The sequence below is a fragment of the Lithobates pipiens genome, unplaced genomic scaffold (genome assembly GCF_037356315.1).
Source record: "Lithobates pipiens isolate NorthernLeopardFrog02 unplaced genomic scaffold, aLitPip1_a1.2 Scaffold_16, whole genome shotgun sequence".
Lineage (NCBI taxonomy): Eukaryota > Metazoa > Chordata > Amphibia > Anura > Ranidae > Lithobates > Lithobates pipiens.
Genome location: NW_027507748.1, coordinates 552,862,192 through 552,886,068, shown reverse-complemented (window position 1 = coordinate 552,886,068; position 23,877 = coordinate 552,862,192). Strand labels below are relative to the sequence as shown.

The following is a 23,877-nucleotide window of genomic DNA, read 5'->3' as shown; positions in this document are numbered from 1 at the left end:
CTAATATTAATTTGCCTTGATAAGGGGTAAGATTGCTTTCTAATAATCGATAGATTTCAGCTGGTGTCTTGGCTTTCCATGCCTTTTTGCACCCCCTTTTCTTCATGTGTTCAATACTTTTTCCCTGTGTCATTCAATTTTTTTTTTCATGTGTAGCGGCCATAACCCTTTGTAGGGCGGCCTTAACTTTATGGGCTTACCGGTTATCTCCGCTTGGCTTGTTCTTCCATGTCTAGGGGTTCCCAGGTTTGATACCCAACAACTTGGACACTGACACCAATAAAGTCCTTTTGAAAGGTTTTATTTTGCAGGGGTAACATCCAACACAGTCTCGTATAGGAACAGAGGGCAAGGGTGAAGAACTCAGGCACCTTGAACTGCAGACATAACAAAGTCTCTAGTACCACCCAGAGAGTAGCCACTCGCAGCTGGGCGCTTCAAGGCTGAACAAGTCTCTAGCCAGAGATTATGGCAGTCAGCACTTTGATTCAGAACTTGTAAAATCTCTGACCTTGAACAAGTTGTAACTGAAAGTGAACAGGAACCTTTTTCCTCAGTACCTGGAACGTTCTCGGTCTCCTTGATAGTACTATAAAAAGCGTGGATTTGTCAAAGTCCTTCCCAACTCAGTAACCAGGCACTTCTCAGGATGCCAGCTTGTTGGCGCTCCTCCTAAGAGTCCTCCCCCGGTCACTTTCACGAGCTGTGGTGCCCCTCCAAGCCGAGAGCACACCCAGACACCTTCAATCCAGCCGTTTCCGAGACTCGGGAACAGATAGATCCCTACCCCAGACCAGGCGGGTCTATTGGGGGTAACCAACAGAAGCATGTTGCGGGATGTCAAACACTCCGTGACCGGGACCCCTCGCGGGGATACCCCGGTCCAGGAAAACAAGAACAGACCGATCGGGCCTCACAAACTCCTACTGAACACGTGACTTCAACCTCTTAAGTACCCCTTTCCAGACTCCTCAGCAGGGCCCCGCACACCCAATGATTGGTTCCAAGAAGGCTGATACCCAAAACATCCAACCAGGCCTGGTTATGGCTTTTCATGTGCACCTCACTGTACACATGACCAAGCAGAACTTCAACACAGCCCAGCCAAACTGATGTCAAAGTTAACCTACATAATTAACCCTCAGAACCCCACTACTGTTTTTACACATGAATGACACTTTGTCCAAAATGTCATCTGCTACACGTCACTAGCACCTTTAGAATTATATGATTTTACTCGCTGTACAGTGCCTTGAAAAAGTTTTCATACCCATTGAGATTTTCCACATTTTGCCATGTTACAACAAAAAAAGTAATTGTATTTTATTGGGATTTTATGTGATAGACCAAAACAAAGTGGTACATAATTGTGAAATGGAAGGTGAATGGTTTTCAACAATTTTACAAATAAATATCTGAAAAGTGTGGCGTGCATTTGTATTCAGCCCCCTTTACTTTGATAACCCTAACTTAAATATAGTGGAACCAATTGTCCACCTGTGTGTAAATTAACTATTTGCTGACAGCTGGCCATCATATGATATCCTGGGCTTTGTGCCGGGATATCTGAATGAAGCCTGCAGCTAAAGGCATCATTCAGAGATCGGCTTTTTCAGCCGGTGATTCCCTACACCATAAGAACATTCATAGCGGCTGGTCGACTGGTCAGCTGGTGCCCCTGTCCTCATGTACGTTCACTTCTGCGTGCAAGCATACGCAAGTCCAGCCCACATATGAAACCATGTGAGGTGTTGCCGCGAACGGTAGAGCGAGAAAAATAATTCTAGCCCTAGAACTCCTCTGTAACTCAAAACATGTAGCCAGTAAAAAAAATTAAAGCGTCGCCTATGGGGATTTTTAAGTACCGAAGTTTGGCTCCATCCCACGAGCGTGGGAAATTTTGGTGCGTGACATGTTAGGTAACTATTTACTCTGCCTAACTTCATCTTTCACATTATGCTAAAAATTGGGCTAACTTTACTGGTTTTAATTTTTTTAACCACTTCCCGTCCGGCCTATAGCAAAATGACGGCTGGGCGGTGGTTCAGTTCAGTTGTCCTGACTGGGCGTCATATGACGTCCTTCAGGATAACAGCCGCCTCAGGCCAGGTCAGTCTGACACACCGCTACACTGATCTCAGTAAAGAGCCTCCAATAGATCAGCGGTGTCCAATCATGCAGTAAACAGGAAAAGCCGCAGATCGGCTTTTCCTCATTCACGTCTGACAGACGTGAGTAGAGAGCCGATTGGCGGCTCTCCTGACGGGGGGGGGGGGGTCTGCGCTGATTGTTAGTGCAGCCCCCCCTCGGATGCCCACACTGGACCACTGGGGAAGCTGCCAGGACCACCAAGGAAGCCCCCAACATGTGGATGGCCAGGTACATCCCCCATGGCCATCCACATGTGCCCAATCTGTGACAATCAGTGCCCCCAAATGGGCACTGACTGGAACCATAGAGTAAGATGAATTGAGTAATAATCGAGTAATGATGCCCAGGAATGCCACCCATCAGTGTAATCAGTGCCCCCCATTAGTACCCACCAGTGCCATGCATAAGTACCCATCAGTGCTGCCTATGAGTGCTCAGTGCCGCCCATGAGTGCCCAGTGTTGCATACCAGTGCCACCTATCAGTGCCCATCTGTGCCACCTATCAGTGCCCGTCTTTGAAGAAGAAAACTTACTTATTTACAAATAAATTTAACAGAAACAAATAAAAAAGTTTTTTTCAAAATTTTCGGTCTTTTTGTTGCGCAAAAAATCAGAGGTGGTCAAATACCACCAAGAAAGCTCTATTTGTGGGAACAAAATGATAAAAAATTTGTTTGGGTACAGTGTAGCATGATTGCGCAATTGTCATTCAAATTGCGACAGCGCTGAAAGCTAAAAATTGGCTTGGGCAGGAAGGTGTCTATATGCCTGGCATTGAAGTGGTTAAAGCACAAAAACGCGTTTGAAAAATTGCTGCGCAAATACTGTGCGAGATAAAAAGTTGCAATGACCGTTATTGTATTCTTTAGGGTCTCTGCTAAAGAAAAGAAAATATATAATATTTGGGGGGTCTATGTAATTTTCTAGCCAAAAAATAAATAAAAAAGATGATTTTTACATGTAGCAGAGAAATGTCAGAATTGGCCTGGTTCATTTCAGTATAAATATAGCGGTTCTGCGAAGCCCCCAGAGGGATCTTAGAGAACCTTAGTGAACAAATAGCATCATAAAAGGCCAAGGAACACACTAGACAGGTCAGGGATAAAGTTGTAGAGAAGTCCAAAGCAGGCTTAGGTTATAAAGAAAACATCCCAAGCTTTGAACATCACACAGAGCACTGTTCAATCCATCATCCAAAATGGAAAGAGTATGGTACAACTGTAAACCTACCAAGACATGGTCGTCTACCTGAACTGACAGGCCGGGCAAGGAGAACATCAGAGAAGCAGCCAAAAAACCCATGGTTACTCTGGAGGAGCTGCAGAGATCCACAGCTCAGGTGTGAAAATCTGTCCACAGGACAACTACTGGTTGTGCACTCCATAAATCTTGCCTTTATGCAAGACTGGTAAGAAGAAAGCCATTTTTAAAGAAAGCCATAAGAAGTCCCGTTTGCGGGAAGCCATGTGTAGGACACAGCAAACATGTGGAAGAAAGTGCTCTGGTCAGATGAGACCAAAATTAAACTTTTTGGCCGAAAAGAAAAAAGCTATGTGTGGCAGAAAACGAAAACACTGCACATCACCCTGAACACACCACTCTGACCAGCTTCCCTGTCCCTGCTGAAGAAAATCATCCCCACAACATGATGCAGCTACCACTATGTTTTACAGTGGGGATGATTTTCTTCAGCAGGGACAGGGAAGCTGGTCAGAGTTGATGGGAAGATGGATGGAGCCAAATACAGGTCACTGCTAAAAGAAAACCTGTTAGAGTCTGCAAAAGATTTGAGACTGGGCGGAGGTTCACCTTCCAGCAAGATAACGACCCTAAACATACAGCCAGAGCTACAATGCAATGGTTTAGATCAAAGCATATTCATGTGTTAGAATGGCCCAGCAAAGTCCAGACCTAAATTGGGAATCTGTGGCAAGACTTGAAAATTGCTGTTCAGATGCTCTCCATCCAATCTGACAGAGCTTGAGCTATTTTGCAAAGACGAATGAGCAAAAATGTCACTCTAGATGTGTAAAGCTGGTAGAGACACACAAAAAGACTTGTGGCTGCAATTGCAGCGAAAGGTGATTCTACAAAGTATTGACTCAGGGGGCTGAATATACAAATGCATGCAACACTTTTCACATATTTGTTGAAAAATATGTTAAAATCATTTAGAATTTCCCTTCCACCTCACAATTATGTGCCAATTTGTGTTGGTCTATCATGTAAAATCCTAATAAAATACATTTACTTTTTTGGTTGTAACATGACAAAAATGTGGAAAATTTCAAGGGATATAAATATTTTTTCAAGGCGCTGTAGCTGTAATTTTGTCCATAAAATCTAGCATAGGTGAGAACTTACCCCATACTAAGGCTAGGAAGAGGGCCACACCTGATGCGGACAGGGGGGCTCCAAGGGGAGTGTGGCCTCAAAATAGGGGATAATGGTCCAGCCATATGGTGACAGGTTACCAAGGAAAGACACTTCAGGCCACCCCAGAACTGTTAGTGGATCATGAGCTGGAGAGGGCTGACATGGCATGACTGCTTGCTTTTCACTAGGATCCAGCATGAATAGGGCAACTTGATAACTTAAAACCAGAGAAAAATTGGGTACTCAAACCAGCAGCTGATAGCAGGAAAGGTTAATGGTCAGAGGTGACTGGGTCACTGTAGTCAGCAGCGAGGGATAACTGCGAGGGACACTGTTTTCACCCCAATCAGTAATAGTGGGAATGTTCTGCCTCATGCTGAAAAGGCAAGAATAGAAAATGGAGAACATCCCTTTAGATGTGGATAAGTCTTTGAAATAAGTTCTGGGGTGCCTTGACGTGGCCACTGCAGCTTACACTTATGTTTGCAAATGAAGCTAGTTATAAGTTGGGGTAGTTGCCATTTGTTTGCACAGTGGGTCTTTAAAAGTACCTATCCAAAAAGCCCTCTAATTTTATACTGTGCATTAAATTAAGGGATTTTGGAATCAATCAAGTGTGATACCTTTAGTTTTGCAGGTTGCCAGACAGCAATGTATGTATGTATATATATACACACACACACACACATATATATATTTATTTATTTTTTATTCTTCTTAATATGGTTATCAGGGGGCTATACATAAAATGCAAGAGATATGTGTGTCTTTTTGGAACAGAAGCACCACATGACCCCTCACTATGCCTCTGAAAATGTGAGATGAATGTTGCAGACTCAAATTAGACTTACGACTGAATGCTATGGTCTGCCCACTTTTTGGGGAGGCTTCTCCATACCTGGAGCTAAAACTGCTGCAGTACTGCATTTGATCAAAGGATTTATCCAATTCCCTTTGCAGATCGGGAAAAGGGTATTTAGGGGTTCCAAGGATTGATGTTTTTGGTTGAGCTTGATGTACACATCTTTTTTATTTTCCATGTAACAACAGACACTATAAGTTGCCAGATCGTTAGTGTTGCATTTGAAGTTCTCAGTGCACCATTGCAACCAGCTATGTAAGTTCAAGAGCAAATATTTTTGGAAGTGGTATTTGCATAGTCCTACCTAGTTATAAGTCTCTAAAGCAGCAAGCACAGGAGTAAAGGGGGTGTAACCCCTAACCCTATTCTCCCCATAACATTCTTTTTTGGGGGGAGGGAGGGCTATCTTTGATCTGTAAGAGGAATGCTAAAGGTATAATCTGGTACACCTCATTGGGCTTGTTTCTCAGCAGTAACATTGATGACATTTAAGACTTGGTTCAACAGGTTTCTGAACTACCTTTCCCCATCTGATGCAGGTCAACTGTACTTGCAATAAATTCTAAATGATCTCAGAAGCATTTCAAACAGATATCAAGGCACACTGTATTTGACCATTGAAGCCCATCAAAGCATTCCCTTAATTTGGATATAAGTATCTGTCATCAGAAAAGTCCATTGACTGGCAATGCTGACCTTCTGAAAATGTTAATCAACTGGCTTCTGTGAACTGAATCCCAGACACGGAACATCAAGCAGGCACAACTAGCATTATATGAGCAGGCAAGCAATGGCAACCCCCACCTATCTCTCATGTATTGCAGCTTTAACCACATAATGACCAGGCCATAGCCGAAAGATGGCTACAGCACGGTTGGCTTATTCTGGGAGGGCGTCCATGGACGTCCTCACAGAATCGTGATCCTGTGAGCCCAGGAATATCTGTGACCGTCAAGTCCTCTGGATCTGCCGCATCACGGGACGGGGTAAAGGGCCAATTGCCGCATGATCAATCCTTCCAATAACAGAGCAATTGCTTGTCAACAAACAGCTTGTCTGGTGCAGCTCCTCTGCTCTCCTCGCACCGTTCGGTAGTGTGCAAGGAGAGAGCTGGTTGCAGCAGCACTGTGGGCTGTCTCTGGAGTGCCCACAGTGCTGATCTGTACCCATCCATCCAACACTGGCTCATACATGTCTCATATATTCCCATCCATGCTCCATATGTGCCCATCTATACTTCATCCATGCTCCATCCATCCCTGGCTCATCTGTTTTCTATCCATTCCTGCTCCATTCATCCTCATTCATTCTCCATCCATCCCTGGCTCATCCATGTTTATTTATGCTCCATCTGTGCTCATTCATGCCTGATCTGTGCTCATCTGTGCTCATCCGTGCCACTACATCAGTGCCCATCGGTGTCTCACAAAAGTGTAATACGTAGTCAAATTAGATTTGAAATGTAAGTCCCTGATGGTGCTGCCTGCATGTTGGGCCTCTGTATGTGGCCAGGCTGTGGAAAAGTCTCCCACGTGTGGTATCGCCATACTCAGGTGGAGTAGCAGAATATATTTTGGGGTGTCATTTTTGCTATGTACATGCTATGTGTTAGAAATATCTTATAAATTCACAACTTTCTGTAAAAAAATAAAAATAAATTGCGGTTTCATTTGCTTTCCACGTCTTCCAAAAACTTGTGGAAAAAAATTGACATGTTCAAAAGACTCTTATGCCTTATAGAATATACATTGGGGTGTTTACGTTCCAAAATAGGGTCATTTTATGGAAGTTTCCATTGTCCTGGTGCTCCAGGGCCTTCAAAAGTGTAAGAGGTAGTCAAAAAATGAAATGTGTAATTTATGTCCCTAGAACGCCTAGTGTTGCTCCCTGCATGTTGGGTCTCTGTATGTGGCCAGGCTGTGTAAAAGTCTCACACATGTGGTATCGCCATACTCAGGAGTAGGAGAATGTGTTTTGGAGTATAATTTGTGGTATGCATATGCTGTGTGAAAGAAATAACCTGTTAATATGACAATTCTGTGGGATGTTGCAAAGAATTGTGGAAACAATTACAACTTCAAAAAACTCACAATGCCTCTTAAATACCTTAAATAATAAATACCTTGGAATGTCTACTTATTTGTACTTTCCTGGCTTGTTAGGGTCTCAAGAAATTAGATAGGCCTGTCAGTACATCAGGTGTTATCAGGTGAGATGAATTTTCAGTGACTGGAACCATAGCTTGTAGACTCTAACTTTTACACAGACCAAATAATATACACTGATTTGGGTAATTTTTACCAAATATATGTGGCAGTATAAATTTTGGCCAAAATTTATGAAGAAAAATTACTAATTTGCTAAATTTTATTACCGAAAACAAAGAAATATGCTTTTTTTTTTTTTAAAACAAATTTGGTCTTTCATTTATAGCACAAAAAAATAAAAAACACAGTGGTGATCAAATACCACCATAAGAAAGCTCTAATTGTGTGAAAAAAAGGACAAAAAATTCACATGGTTAGCATGTTGCCTGACTGAGTAATTGTCATTCAAAATGTGAGAGCACTGAAAAGTGAAAATTGGTCTGGTTAGGAAGGAGGTTTAAGTGCCCATTGGTTAATGGAGGCACTCACAACTAAGCTACAAAGCCATGACAAAGACAACAATTTTTTTTCTCATTTATTTATTGAAAAACATTTTTTTTTCCAAATTCGAGCTTCACAAAAATCATTGCAAAAGGAAAACAAAAATTGGAACAAAGATTTTAGCACACAAGCAGTGTGTGAGAATTGTGATGCATTTAAAAATAAAGTAAAACAACAAACAACAACAAAAAAATAAACCTGTACAAACCAATCAATGAACAATCTCATTTTGCATTTTTCCATTGGAGTTGATAAACAAATGCGTGACGTATGGCAAGTTGCTTTTAGTCTGTGCAAAAATGGCTCATTTAGTGCCGACACAAAACCTCCCATGGGTAAGCTGATATATGCGGCATCCAGACAATAAATGGGCCAGTTTTGCATTTGATACCCTGACATATAGTTTGCTATGCACAGCTTTGAGGCTTTTTGACATGTCAGGTCCAAGGCACCTAACCCTTTTCAGCACATTAAATGGCCCTTTTATATCCTAGCTTCGGGCCAGTGCTCTACAGTTCCCTCTAGAGGCAGAAGATTGTGTACTACAAGCATTGCTGCTCATCTGTAAGAGTATACAATGCATCTGATCTCTCGAGTTTAAAGTAAATGTATATTAACTAGTGGAAGACTTTGTCACAGCAGTAAAGATTTTGTTTCATTTTGTCCCTGGAACAGATGAAAGCCATTGCAATCATTAGTTTTAATTTTTGTCCCAGACACCATTGGTGTTCTTCATGACTTTTTAACTGCAGTCCCTGTCAATTTGTATAGAATTATGCTATCCACAGAGACCACTAAAGTCTTCTCCTGCTAATGGTAGTTTATTGTACAATTATTTACTGGGAAAGTCTCTTAACATCCAGCAAGCTGTGTTCATAAAAAAAAAAAAAAAAAAAAACAGAATTTCTTATTAACTTATATTACAAAACAACTAATTAGAGCCGTTCTTACTTACTGGGAAACCGCTGCCTAGTTCTTCTATCTAATTAGATTTAGTGTTAACAAATCACCTCACTTATATCAAAGTCCCCACGGTTTAGGGGTTTCAATATCATACACACTATACGACCTGCATTTCCATAAGATGCCTTTTAAAAACAAAGGTTTGCCCACAAACGTATGCTTATCCTCGTGTTTCATTTTGTCAGGAACATTTAGCAGCAAAAAGGTTTGGAAGCTATCATTAAAAGAAAAATAATAAAGCTTTAAATCCTTGGCTGCTTGGCCTTGAAGCAAACACCTTTCATGGCAATGGACAACCCTGGAGAGTAGAAGAGTATTGCTTGTAAAGGGTAAAAGATTTGGCAGTTACAATTAAAACATATAAAAGCACCTGTTCAAACTGCATACAACATAAAAAAAGGATACAATTAAAAATGAAGCATCTCAACCCATGTAAGTAACCCTAGCAGTTTTTATAATCTGTATTAGATGTATCCTATAATTAAAAAAAAAAAAGGACAAAAAAACACACAGGACTCAAAATTTCTGGTTGCAAGCTCACTAGACAAAGGTGACAATTTAAGAATGTGTTTAATAACACAGGGCACCTTTCGGATACCGGTTTACTGGAGTCAGATCAGTGGTAGTTAAGCTCATTTTGATGCCTTGTGCTACTTTTTTTTTTTTTTTTTTACACGTTGCTCTTTGCCTTAATAAATATTAATGGTCAAAAAAATGGGCCATAGCCTAAAATGTTTTAAAAAGGAAAATGCTTCAGGCTGGTCAGCAGGAGAGGAAAGCAGCTGACGTGAGAATGGAGAAAAGAGAAAAGATGGCCTGCTTAAAACTTAAAAATAACCCGGTAGCCATAAAAATGACAGCGCAAACACGATGGTCTTCTGCCAGAAAGTAAATGAGATCCCTATAAGAAACCCAATTTTTTACTATCAAGAACTTTCATCAACAAGGTACAATGAATAATGAGGTGCATGGAACAGTAACTAATATCAACCAGACTGCAACTTACTGGAGTCAAAATAGTAAATGGTACACTTGCCTTTCAGAATAAGATGGGACCTTTGCATGCAAGCTCTGGGCCTGTTATCTTTATCAATGATTCACTACTGAACAAGAATGGAAGGCTGGGAGCTCCGACTTCATTGGCTGCATACTTGTTTCAATTAAACAAGCATAAAAAGTTGGGCGCTTGCACTTAAAAGAAAAAGGTTCCATGCTCCTATTTAAAAAGACAGACTGCCTTTATATGATTTTCGTTATAGATACAATTTACTGTGTTCTAGGTGGTCATATGGGCAAGTCAGTGGGGACCTAAATTGCATTAAAGTTCTAGTAAAGTCTTTTTTTTTTTTTTTTTTACTTGTAGCTACAGGTAAGCCTATAATAAGGCTTACCTGTAGGTACAGTGAATATTTTCGAAACTTACACTGTTGAGGAGATATTCACATTGCATGCAGCCAGTGATGTCACTGGCACATGTGCTCTGAAGGGATGGCATACCCGTGTCTTCTCTTCAGAACTCTGTGCCATGTCCGTGACTCCAACACGCATGTGCAGAAGTGATGTCATCGCAGCTTGGCCAATCAGGCGCTCAGAGCATGTGAACCCCGGAAGGAAAACCAAGTGATGATTGAAGCCTTGTCAGTGGTGACAGCTCACCACTGGAGGGCTTTGTTCTAAGGTAAGCATTTCATAAGCCATTCTCAAACAGGGGTTCCTTGAGCTGTGGCTGATGAACCACCTATTTGATGATGTCTACAGAGTTTAAGGTTCAGCAGCATGACACCAAATATCTTTTTAGCTGTCTTTTAGGATGGCATTCTGAACAGCACTTTAAGGGGGGCATTCTTCCTATTGACCACCAATATAAGGAGCATTGTTCCTATTCAGCCCTGATGATTTGGTTTTAGTAAAGGTTCCTTGAGGTGTGAAAATTGTTTTTTGGGGTTCCTCTAGGTTTAAAAGGTTGAGAAAGCCTGCACTAATATTTGCTGCATTAGAGCACATTGCCTTGCAGTTTTTTTTTCTAAAGCTGAAGTTTTCTACCACTTTAAAACGTTCTGCTTTAAAGTGTTTGTGCTGAACATTGCTCAAATTAAAGACTCAATAAGAATGTTGTTAATTCTGTACAACTAAAAGGTCCAGAAAATTGCAAGTCATCAATAGTCATACTGCCAATCTTTCCAAAAAAGGACCCTACGCTGGGAGCAATCAATACCTTAAGCTAGCTATACACTAAGATTTCACTTGTTCAGTCCCACAGGCTGAACAAGTGAAATCTATCAACTCCTCTATCCACCCTAAAAAGCATGGATGAAAAAATATCCACTGCTGGCAATTTGTATTCTGATAGCTGGCAGTTTTCCACCTGGTTCCTACAATTTTCAGATAGAAGGATGTAAGGTTTCGACAGAGTCAACCACGGCTTGAATTTTGGATGGTTAAATCGGTAATCGGCTGAAATTCACTCTGTGTAAGGCCAAATTTAACATGCACTTGTAACATGGTGCTACAGGGCTAAGTAACACTGCAGCTGTATGAAAAGCACCCTCTAGTAACACAGACCTTTATTAGCCATTTGCTAATCTACCTCTAGAGCTCCAGGCAGTTCGGGTAACTTTTTGAAATGTGGTATTTCTGAGGGGGCTACACACCCTCGTGTGACAGTTGGGTCAGGCAACAAGCGTTTTATGATACAAAGGAACTTCTAGGTTTCTATAGCTGGGCTCTAGTGGAAAGCACATTGCACATGTGTATACATCACCTTCAGCATAGCTCTGTGGCATTATGTTACAATTTGCAGAATTTGTATCCATATATTTAAAATCAGACTACATTAGTTATTTTGAAAATTGGAATGCCTTTTCATTTTTGAGGGAAAAAAAAGAAAATCCTAGCCACAAAAGAATTTATTAACTTCTGGTTTATTCAATGAAATGGGAAAGAGAAATACTGTGTGCCAAGTACATCACCTGGTCAGACCAGATAAAGCAGGATTACCCAATGTATCAATGTTTCATAGTACAGCTACAAGGCTACCAAAACCTAAAAATCTGAAGAATAAACCTTTTTATACATAAAAATCTGAACATTTAGCCATGTACCCTAGAATTTTCAAATCACTTTGGCGTTATGCCAAGCTGAATGAAAGTAACTAATCAACTCCTCTGAATGTTTTACACAGATTGGCTACAGGTGCCTGGGAAGGGATTCTGACAAGACCTAACTAACCTTTGTAATCTAACATGCAGTGGGCCAAACAGAAGGCAGCCAGGATTTGGAGGTTAACAATCATAAACAAGTAGAAAAATGCTATTGCAAGTACATTTGTGCAGCTTAAAAGTTGCACTAACTTGTAATCGAAAAAACTAAAAGGTGAAACATCTGGTTGACTGACTTCTGGTTAGTTGGCATGGAATAATGTAGTGAATATAATTATTGATATCTGCATTGCCTTTGTGAATAAGGTGTTCTACATCTTCCAACCTGTAACAAATATTTGTCTTTTGGTTGGGTTTAGGTCAGGTTTGTCGCTCATGTATGGCAGTCATGTTATTTAATAGCATGGTGCCTCAGCACATTTACAGCGGACGGCAAACTGAGCCGACAGTGTCCGTAGCCCTACAGAAAAATCTGGCTTTGGGCATTACAAGATGTCAGATCAAGCAATCAGTGAAGACATTGCCTATATATCGCCTTTCTAATGTAAGCTTAAAGAAAGGTTTCTATGAAAAGTAGCCTCTCCTCCATCAGTTCCTTTTAGAGGTAATCTGGTGCTACTGAAAACCTTCATACATGTCATTCTTGCAAAGGGGTTAAATCTCACACATCCCAAAATCTTTTAAACCAAAACCAATAAGGGCTCAATTTAAACTTGTTAAAATAAACAATAAAAGCTGCAGGCTTAACTACACTGGCAGTTATTTATTGTAAGAATACCGTCTTCGGAACCCGGTCAATTTTTCTTTCTATGTGATCTTACACACTAGATATGGAGAAACAAATACTGTGTTTATGTTTCCTGGGGGACTGATCTCTGACCTCAATTGAACACAGTCTTTGCCCAATTCTCTCATTTATGGGAATCATCGTTATTTATCATCTACAAGACTTTCCTGCTCATAGGTATGTTGCGGGAGGCATTTCACATGTGGGAGAATTTAAAGGCCATCTTAACCAAAAAACAAAAATGTAATATATTGCAGCTAACCAGTCTTTAGATGTGGTGGCTACGTTTTTTTAATTTTTCACTTTTTTAGCAAGTACAGAAATATACCTGTTTACCTTGCCAGGAATACCATGTCTTTGTCCTTCTTGTGAGCTGAACTGAAAGCACAATGTTATTTTCCTTCTGTACACTACTATTCTACCAACCCAACTGCCAATGTAAGGGGGAAGAAGAGGGGAGGACCTGTTTCAAGACAACCATGGCTCACTTCAGAGATACTGTGGAGACATGAGTGTAGCCATCAGGGAACAGAACAGGCTGTGCGTTAGTCATTTAATATATTTAATACAACTGTATGATTTTTTTTTTCTAGTTTGCTATTCCACTTTAAATTTGCAAGTGTAGTTCAGCATTCTACCAGTGTTTTCAAACTCACATTCTTACAATGAGACAAGATCAGCAGCATAAAAAAATCGCTTGCACCATTAACAGGCAACCCTTCCTTATACACTATTGTCCTAATGAGGATAACCACACCACTGTAAAAAGAACACATAAACCAATCTTTCTTCATTCAGCTAAAATACAGCTGTGCTGTACAGTAAAGTAATAAGGCACTCTGGAAGGAAGGTTACTCATATGACTGATGTACCCTTGTAACTTATAAACTATTTAGCTTATATGAAGATGTTCAGAAACAAGTAGCTAAGCACTACTGATCTCCAACATCAAAACCTGGATATCCACAAAGATCAACACTCTGACATCTATTACACATGCAGCTGACACAAAAGCGTTCCTGATTATTGATATTATAACAGTCTAGTCATACTTTATCATCATTTACAGCCAATCCACTAAGCACGTCCCCTCTCACCGCAAGTGACAGTCCTAAAACATATGATAGGCACGGATTTGTTAGATTTTACATGGGCATTAGGCAACTGGATTGGATTATTTGCTCACTTTGAAAGACTTGTGTTACTGTGCTGTTTCTGGACAAAGAATAAAGTAAATTTTGCATGTTTTTCCATCTGGAAGGTTTGTGCAGGTGATCACTGCATTGTACCCAGCTATACAGGCACTAACCGAGATGATTAGGCTGGACACAAACTGTTAACCGTTCTTAGGACCATACCTATCCAACACAAAATTTGGCCATAGATGGGTAAACCATCTAGCCATTAACCACAGCTGGTGAGATATTGGACTGGCCTTTGATGGGACCCATCACAATGTTCTCTTTAGATGATTAAAAGAACCCATTATCCCTTTTAAGCAAAAGCCTCCGTAACCCAATTTGCAGAAGAAATATGTAAACCAGTAAGATTATTAGACAACAAATTCATGCGGCCATTCTACAGCAAGGATCCAAATGAGAGTTTTCCTAGTTTGACAGTAATACACTTCCCTCACTGCAGACTCTGGAAAATGCTATGCAAATACTTTGAGTTCTGGCTATCTCACCTGTCTGCGTGAGGCAACCTAAAACTGATGATAGTTCCCTCAAGCATTGTACTGTGGAAGGTGTAGTGAGGAGAGGGGTAACGGGCGTATGTGGCACATACCCTAAATCTGGGGTTTTCATGAGGCTTCTATTGGATGTTAGGGGAGGTGGGCAGTATGGTTAATTTATGTACAGCTACTTGGCTGCATATAGGGATAATACAGTTTTTTTTTTTTTACTTGGGTACATCAGGGCATGAGCAGCTAACCCAGGCATCAGGTGTAACATTTCACCATAATCTGGGAGAGATCACAATAATAGTGTTTAGCAGACAAGCCAAGTGCAATTTAATAACAGTATGTAAGTCTGCCATAGCAGAAATGTATCCACAGTATGTAATTCAAGGGAAATAAACACCACCTGCATCCCTATGTGCATATGCCAGTAGTGCTATCCCCACTTCCTTGCAGATAGACTGCAGGATCTTAAAAATTGACTTGGCAAAAACCATTGCCATCTCCACTGTGTCTAAATTACACTTCAAGGTGGCAGTTCTTCGCCCTTGTACAAACGGTTGGACATTCCGATGGACAATGTCCGATAGTACCGTGTTGTCGGATAATCCGACAGTGTGTGGGCTCCATCAGACTGTTTCCATCGGAGTATTCAACAGACCAAGTTTTCCAGCTGGGCTATAAAATTTTCCGACAACATGATCTGATCAGATTTTGTCCGATCATGTGTAGAGAATTCCGATCGGACAAAGTGCCACGCATGCTCAGATTAAATTCCTAGACCAAAGCTATTGGCTACTAGCCTGAACGTAGTCCCGTCCTAACGAAATAACGTCATCACGTTAAGTACGATCGGATTTTCTGACAACTTTGTCCACCCGTGTGTGTATGCAACAGTTTCGGACAAAATCCGACGGATTTGGTTGTCAGAATGTCTGACCGTGTATACAAGGGCTTCAAATGTACATTAAAAATGACAAACTGCTTCCATTTTTAGTTGGAGTCTCCATTCCTAGACTGGGTGGGTGAATTAGGGCGGGGTTACGCTTAGTAAATATTGGAAAGGTTTGGATGTTACCCATTAAAAGTATAGTACTAGCGTTCCGTAATATAGTCAAAAGGTCAGCACCAGAAAAAGTATTAACCATGTAAATTTAAACCTTCCAAATGACTTCATATGCATAGTTAAAAATGAGGACAGTCGCTTTGCGTGACTAATGGAAAATTAAGATGGAGTGATCACCTAGGAACAGACACACCAGCACAAGAACACTACCAGAAATGAAACACAAAAATGAGCACAGAGCCATTCACTTGTAACATATAACCATTTGTATATACATACATTAAAATATAAAAAAAAGGTCGGTTTCCTACCTCATTAGTCTATTTATAATTGCACCTTCACACACCAGCAAGAAAGGAAGAAAACAATGTATTGCACTGTCAAGATGTACAGAGGGACAAAAAAAGTAATTTTCCCTTTTTATGGCTTTTCAAACTCTTTGGTAACATTTTGCTATATACAGACACCAACAACAAAACCTACATAAGAAAAAACAAAAAAAAAACACCTGATCCTATATCAACAACACCAACTTTAGAGAATCTCCAGCTCCAGCTACCTTGGAGCAGCACAATTAACATCTAGTTATACACTGGTCACTTTTTACACACTCATTGTCTGGATATTATGCACATATATACATCATAGACTAGTGTTCATCCACTCCGGTCCTCAGACACCACTGACAGTGTATTATTTCTATTTTTCAGGTAGTAAAACTTTAGAAGTGCAGACTTATTAAAAAATATTTTTGCATGTGAAAACTGGAAAACATGCACTCTATGTAGTCTGCAGCACAATCGAAAACAGCCAGATATATCAGATTTGAGCTGTCCAAGTGGAAGCTAATCATAATAATAGGCCTGGGCCATATACTTTGTGTTGATCTGGACATTGGAACAATCACTTCCATCATCCCAGGGAGACCATATCTATTTAAAGTAAGTGGGAATCCATTTCCACTATGGTTATTGTTAGAGATAATTAAAATGTCAATTTCTGTATGTTATGGGTTGGTGGTCCAGGAGGTCCAGTTTGAACACACTGGACTACCATCACAAGCACTGTTCTACCACTAGAAACATTAAATTACATTGTAAAATAACCAGGCTAGAATAGTCGAAAGATGGTCATTCATTGAATAAAAAGGTCATCATTTTGAAAGACCCTTCATACAGTCACCATAAATACCCTCTATAGAGCATATTGTGCAAACAGGACATTAGCTGTGAGTGCTGAACTGTTTTTTTCCCCATCACAAGACTGCACACACAGCTGGGAAGTGGCCAATAATTTTCATCTTCAATATTGTCCATCTTTCCATCTCTAGTGTTTACTTGCACCACGATGCCTGGAACAATTCTTTACAACTGGTACATCAAATCTTATAGCTCTCCGATACTGGACGGAAATATCTCTGTTATTCTAACAACTACCGAGGCATAAAAATCTTATAAAAAAAAGGAAGCTGCATAAAATCAACTGAACAATCACTTGTAATACATAAAACGACAATAAACAAAGTATATTAAATGCACATTTGACAAACAAAGTTATTGGTAATGAACACTGTAGGGCTATGTTAGAGCCAACACTGCATTGTTTGTTTAGAAAAAAAAAAAAGTGTCCACTTCGAACAGAAAGCTGTGTACGCTCTGCTATTTCTAACAAAGAAACTTTACAATTTATTATAAATTAGAGCGGCAACATTAAAAATAAAAAAAAATTACAAAAAAACTAAATAATAATAAATGCAAGCTCACAATGGGTTTCATACTCAGTGTTTGTTGCACTGAATATTGTAAGCATATTTAAATGGAGGAGAGTGGAACAAGCAATCGTCTCCAGGGCGATTACTGGAAATCATTTAAAGCTGAACTCAATCAGCTAAACGAACTGTTGAAGTACATATGTGAACTGTTTAGCCTTCAAACAATAGAGTATTCTGTTCTGCCTGTTTTATGATCCAGGCATCCCTGCTAGACCACAGAGCAAGAACCTCGCTCTCCATTGCTGCAGAAGTGTCATCAACGACACTGGTCAAAATACTCCTCAGCTTGCTGATTGGACATTGAAGGAGAAGCAGCACACCAATCAGTTATCACTCGGCTCTATTCCTCCTATTGGTAAGTTCCCTGACAGTACATGCGCACTACAGCAGAGACTTACTATCCTCTAGTACAGACCCATCCCTCTCCCACTCTGAGATCTTCTGTACAGAGGATTACAGATGCAGATACCTTGATGCCTAGACAGACTTGCAGTTCTTAATGGAACACAAGTGCAGTTATCGCCACACTCATAGTCCACTGATACTTTCTCCAGCTCTTTAAATGAAAGCCCATACCTCAGTATAGACGCAGAGCTGAAAGAGTCTGCAAGAGCCTGGCATTGCATCCACGATCCACTGATCATGGCTGCAATGCTTTGCAGTCTGACTTTTTGCTGCAAATATACAGTATGTGCATATAACATTTTTGAAAGGTAAAATTAACCTTCAGGGTATGGATCTAGATACCAGCCACAGCACAACAATTAGAAGCCTATACTCATAAAAGATGAGTATTATTGTATTTTGAGATCTTTTGTGGACTAAACTTTAAGGGTACAAGTAGAGTAATGAACGTAACTAATGCCATGTATTGCACAGTACTCCTAAATACAGGAAAAACAGTCAGAACATAACCCACAAAACTCATCCTCTTGTAAGAGTAATAGAAGTTACCATTTAGAGGCAAAAACACTTATGCAACTTGGGGAAAATTTGTAACATGTCCAAATATTCTACCTAGAGCATGCTACTAAAACAATGGAGCATGTCCATAGTAACCAGTCAGGATTCTGACGTTTCTAGAAAAGGATGAAGAGGCCGAGTAAAATCTATCTGGTTGTCCTATTTTATTTCAATAAAAAAAAAAAAGGGAAGGGAAGAGGAAGACCTCATCTGCAATGCCCTTAACATTGATTTACACTACTTGGGAAGTAAATAAATGCAGAAATAATGGAAGCCCTCAATGACAAAGTATACAAAAAACTAATTTAGATGCCACAAAAATTCCAGGTCAGGAAGGAAGAACATAGCGATCTACAAATAATAAAATTGTGGGCTTACGCACACTGGATGTTTTTGGCTTCAGACGTTTTTTTCTACGGTCAATAAACTCCTGTTATCCTATGTGTCTATGCACACATAGGCTGTTATCAGCAGTTTTTGGCTGGGGTGTTTTTTGGCTTTAAGAAAAACTCAAAACGTTCCAACGTAAAAAAAAAAAAAACACTGATAAACGCTCAAAAACCCCGCTCACCAGCATGTGACATTTTTGATTCATTGAAAAAAAAAAAAAAAAATTACTAATGTAGAAAAAAAAACTAAAAACGCTCTTGCAAAACTCACTGCAAAGCTACTGGCGTTTTAATAACGTTATTTTAACGTCCAGTGTGCATAAGGCCTGAAAGTTCTAAAAGCATAAGGCTTTTTTTTACCTTAATGCATTCTCTGCACTAAGGCAAAAAACATTCTGCTTGCAGCTCCTCCCCCAGCTGTATTTCGCCGGGAGCAAAAATTTGTGAGTGCCCCCAGAGCAAGTAGCTTGCTCTGGGGGCACACAGCAGGGAGAAGCCAGAATCGCTAGCGGCAGATCCAAGTAAAGGAGGATAAGGGCTGCTCTGTGCAATGGTAAAGTATGACATGTTTGTCATTTAAAAATAAATAAAAATCGAGCCTTTAGAACCACTTTAAACATGTCATTAAAATATCTCATATCACGTGACTATCACTCCAAATACAAATTAGAACATTGTAACAAAGGCAAACAATGTTTAAATCAGAACTGCAGCATAACTGTCATATTAGTTTTAGGTGAAGGATGACGTGTTTACGGTCATATCTTCTGAAAGACCTCACTATTGCATCTGGCACCAAGAAGTTACCAAGTCGGCCTCCTGCTCCTTCTTGTTCACAGTGATGCATCTGTGTTGGAGCATTAACTGCTGAAGTTACTGGAGTTTGGAGACTTGCAGGCAATGTAAGCAGTGAGGAGATGAGATTGACGGAGTAAAAATTAAAATGGATGGTCCTCAGTGTGGCCAACAGATAAATAGAACTTAAAACAGGAGATAACCTAGTCATCTTCCAGTGAAAACTAAACTAATGTATTTTGGTGTACCCTTACCCTTTCCTGGTTTGTGTGTATTCAAATTACCGTATTTGAAGCATAATCTAATCCATGACATTACCCCACTTTTGCTATTCACTCAATCTTCTGCAGTATATCATTCCACCCTTGTTACAAAGATAAACCTTCATAAACCTGTAAAGCTCCAGACTATAGTTACTTTAAAATAAGTATGTTGGAAAGAAAAATAAATAATAAATTCAGCAACTAATATTAAAGTCAGAAAAATCTACCAGAATCATCACCTACCTGCAGTACTCCAAAACCAACATACAGCCATACAGCTACACTGAGCTTGCCTAAAGCCACATTAATGAAGCAGAATCAGAAAGTAGATTTTCCTAAATAGTTAATGGTACTTTTTTCTCGACTAAAGGGCCATGCACACTGGGCTTAAAAAAATGTTAGTTCTTTTGGCAGAAAAAAGTGCTCATATTAGAGTATTTTTGTACAAGCGTTTAGTGTTCTTTTTTCTGCCAGAGAACTTCTATCAAAAATGCAATCCAGTACTAGATTGCATGCCTTTGTTTTACAACATCTGTATAGGTGTGGATATTTCTGTCCTTCCTTTCTTCTCCTTTGTACTCAAACAAGATAAATGCAATCCAGAAGGGTTTTTTTTCTGCAATATTCCTCTAAAGCTGGGTTCACACCTATGCGAATTGGATGTGGGTTTCTCCACATCCAAATTGCACGAAAGGAGATTGTGACCGGCTCTCTATGGAGCCTTTTCATATATCTCCGCTACGGCTCCGGTGTGAATTTTAACAGGGGGCCTGTGCGTCTTTTGGTCAGTTTCAGGTCTGAATGCAGCCCAAAAATTCGGCCTGAAATCGGGCCTGAAATGGTGAATGAGGTCGCACCGGACCTCTGCTCTGAGCCACATGTGGCATAGTGTGAACCCAGCCTAAAAGGTCCTAATGTGCATGGACGCATAGGATTACATTGAGCTGCTTCTACAGACAAAATACTAAAGTCCTGTAGAATCAGCGTTTTTTTTTTGCATGGACCGTAAAGTTTCAAACTAGTCCTGCCAGCTTAAATACGAGAGGCACCCAATGTGTCTGCTTATCTAATATCGAAGGGTCACTACGGATAACAGATTTCTTTACAAACTGGTTTAATTCAAATAGACTTCAATAACATTTACAGGGGAGTCTGTAGAAATTTCCAGAGATAATTTAGAGGAGATTTCAAATCAAAGTTACACTATAGGAAGCCATCTTGGTGCTTCATTTTGTCCTTATAACTAAGTTAGCACATGGGCAGTATTGCAAAGTTATATAAACCTTAAAGCCAAACTATACTCACCTCCCCCCCAGAGATGCGTTATCTGCGAGCTCCTTTGCTGTGCCAACATCTTTGCCCCATCTTCTCCTGGGTTCAGGATCTTTGGCCATCTTAATTGGTTGTCCTGAAAAGGACGCCATTTACCAAAATCAGACACTGAGCTGTGTAAACATAGTTCAGCATGCCTTGTCAGGAAGATTGTGAACAGGCAGCTAAGAATCTTATATTTCAGAAGAGATATAGGGGGTTATTTACGAAAGGAAAATCCGCTTTGCGCTGCAAGTGCACTTGAAAGTAAAGTCGCTGTAGATCTGAGGGGGATATGCAAGGAAAATAAAAAACAGAATTTTAGCTTACACATGATTGGATGATAAAATCAGCAGAGCTTCCCCTAATTTCAGATCTACCCCTTAGATTTACAGCAACTGCACTTCCATGTGCACTTTCAGTGCAAAATAGATCTGTCTTTCATAAATAACCCCCATGGTATGTCTTTTCTGCAATAAAAAGCCTGCCTGCTCCTAAATTTTGGGTGGGGAGGTAGCGTTCCACTTCAAATATTTCTGTCTTTCTCCATCGAGGAGACCATATATAAACAAAAACTCTGCAACGTGACTTGGATTCACAACTACCCCGGATTTCAGTTTCTATATTGCCTGCTATTTCCCCTGATTTTTACAAGTAAAAATGTATTCTACGTTGTTGAGGTTTAAAAATAGTAAAGTGCCCAAAAAAAAAAAAGAAGGTGGTCTGATAATACCACCTTTATAAATAGTTGTAAAAATTGTGAGAGTTGGTTTCCCCCAAAGTACAATAATCTTTTTGTAGGTTTGGGGGTCCTGTAACAACAATGCATGTGCTGTCTCCACTGTGCGCAGGTAATGAAAACAATGGGGGCAATTAACTGACAACCAAATCTAATGCTGGTCATATACGAACAGATTTCGTAAAACTAAATATCAAATACCCCTAATGCAACTGAAAACATAAAATAAATATTCCCCAATTTGCCTACAAATTACCATGTTTAGCTTTGTAAGTAGGGATGGATTTTTTTATTTTTTTTGTCAATTTCCTGTATATTCCATGAAGATAAGGAATAAATGGCTTACAGGATACACAACTGTAGTATACAAACATGCATGTTCATATGCCAGTTGAGAACTTGGGACGTCAAAATTCTGTTAGTGACACCCATTTGAAAAAAAAATATTTTTTATATCAACTATGTCCAGTTTTCAAAGGGATGTTGCATGGGCATTTGAAAAGCCTCTAATATATGGCCAGCATTGATATTTAAGGTATTAATAGAAAATGCAAGTAGATAAAAAAGGGTAAATGTTTCTTACATGGGTTTTTTTTTTTTTTTTAATTACCATGTGCCAAATGATGAAGGACAAGCTTAGGTGTGTTTGCAAACAGCAGAGCCCACCAGGAAGTCGGCATTGCGGAGCGCTAATGACAAGCAGTGAGACATTGTCCCAGTGCGTGGCTGCAGAGATCGGGAAATGTCTCACTGCTTGTGAATAGCGCTCCGCAATGCCGACTTCCTGGCGGGCTCTGCACGTGCTGTTTGCGAACACGCCTGAGCTCATCCTTACAAATGATCTGGTGAACCCAGAGGTTGTTTTTAAGGCTGTCTGCTACGAACTATATAAAATAATATAATTAGTGAATTGTCCCACTGTGCCAAGAAGATTTCTCCAAATGCAGTTACTTCAGAGGCCAATTCTGAAATATTCAGATGCAGACATAAAACAAAGTACATTCTCATACTTTAAGAAGCCTGAATGGTCTAACATGTAACAAACCACTTTACAAAGCTTTCAGTTTCATTATTCCTATGACCCCACATGTATTATTATCAGCATCTATTTCAATTCATCTGGATCTTTTTTTTGCCAAGGTCTCCATTTCGAGGAAAACATAAAAATTGTATTGGTGACAAACGTTAAGCACAAACATAAATTCAAACAAAATATTAAATTTACCTTTAAAAAAAAAAAAAAAAAGAGAAAACCATTTTTGCATATCATTTTTTTTTTAACTCCCTGTTCCCCAAACCTCCCCCAACCCATGCCCCTCCCCCCCTCCCCTCCCAAGAAAAAGACAAAAGAAAATCCAGCCCCACAGTCTTTAAAAAATGTGAAAAATAAAATGGCGTCAGGCAGCAAAATTGCAACTTCCCCTTTACAGTCTCTCTTTCGCATACGCTCCGCCGGCTTATGTCCTGGTACTGCGATTTCCTTATACGGCACGCATTTAAATAAAAATAAAAAAAAATATTCTACGGTAAAAAAAATGACAAAAAAATCTTCTTATTAAAATAGAATTTGTTTTTACGTTTTCTTGGATTTTTTTCTCCTTTTTATCTTTTTTTCATTTTTTTTTTTTTCTTGTTTTTATTCCTTTAAGTCTCAGTTGAGATTTGAACATCTGTTCTGGTTTCATGACAGTTCTTGAGTTATCTTTTTTCTAGCTGCTTTGGTTCCTTGGAAGTTTAAAGTTTATTGCAGTAAAAATGCTTCTTTGCAAAAGAAAAAAAGAAAAATATTTTTTTCTTCATTCATCCCCACCCCCAATGTGTGTGTGTTATTTTATTTTTTTTCTCTTCAGTTTTTCCCCATTTTTCAGTAAAGCCTCATGTTCAGCCCTGCAGCTCTCCATCTGGTCACTTCCTGTGCTGACTCATTCCCACATGTGAACCTGTCAAAAAAAT

The 23,877-nt window shown here is 39.7% G+C and overlaps 1 protein-coding gene across 7 annotated transcripts in view; it reads right to left on the bottom strand.

Moving 5' to 3' along the window:
• Positions 1-10,388: 10,388 nt before the first annotated feature.
• Positions 10,389-23,877, bottom strand: part of RBMS2 (RNA binding motif single stranded interacting protein 2) — a 174,681-nt gene continuing 161,192 nt past the window's right edge. For all 7 annotated transcript variants that reach the window (XM_077483471.1, XM_077483465.1, XM_077483469.1 and 4 more), the window contains one exon: positions 10,389-23,864. In XM_077483471.1, the coding sequence (XP_077339597.1) occupies positions 23,830-23,864 (35 nt within the window). In that variant the 3' untranslated portion in view covers positions 10,389-23,829. The remainder of the gene's footprint in view (positions 23,865-23,877) is intronic.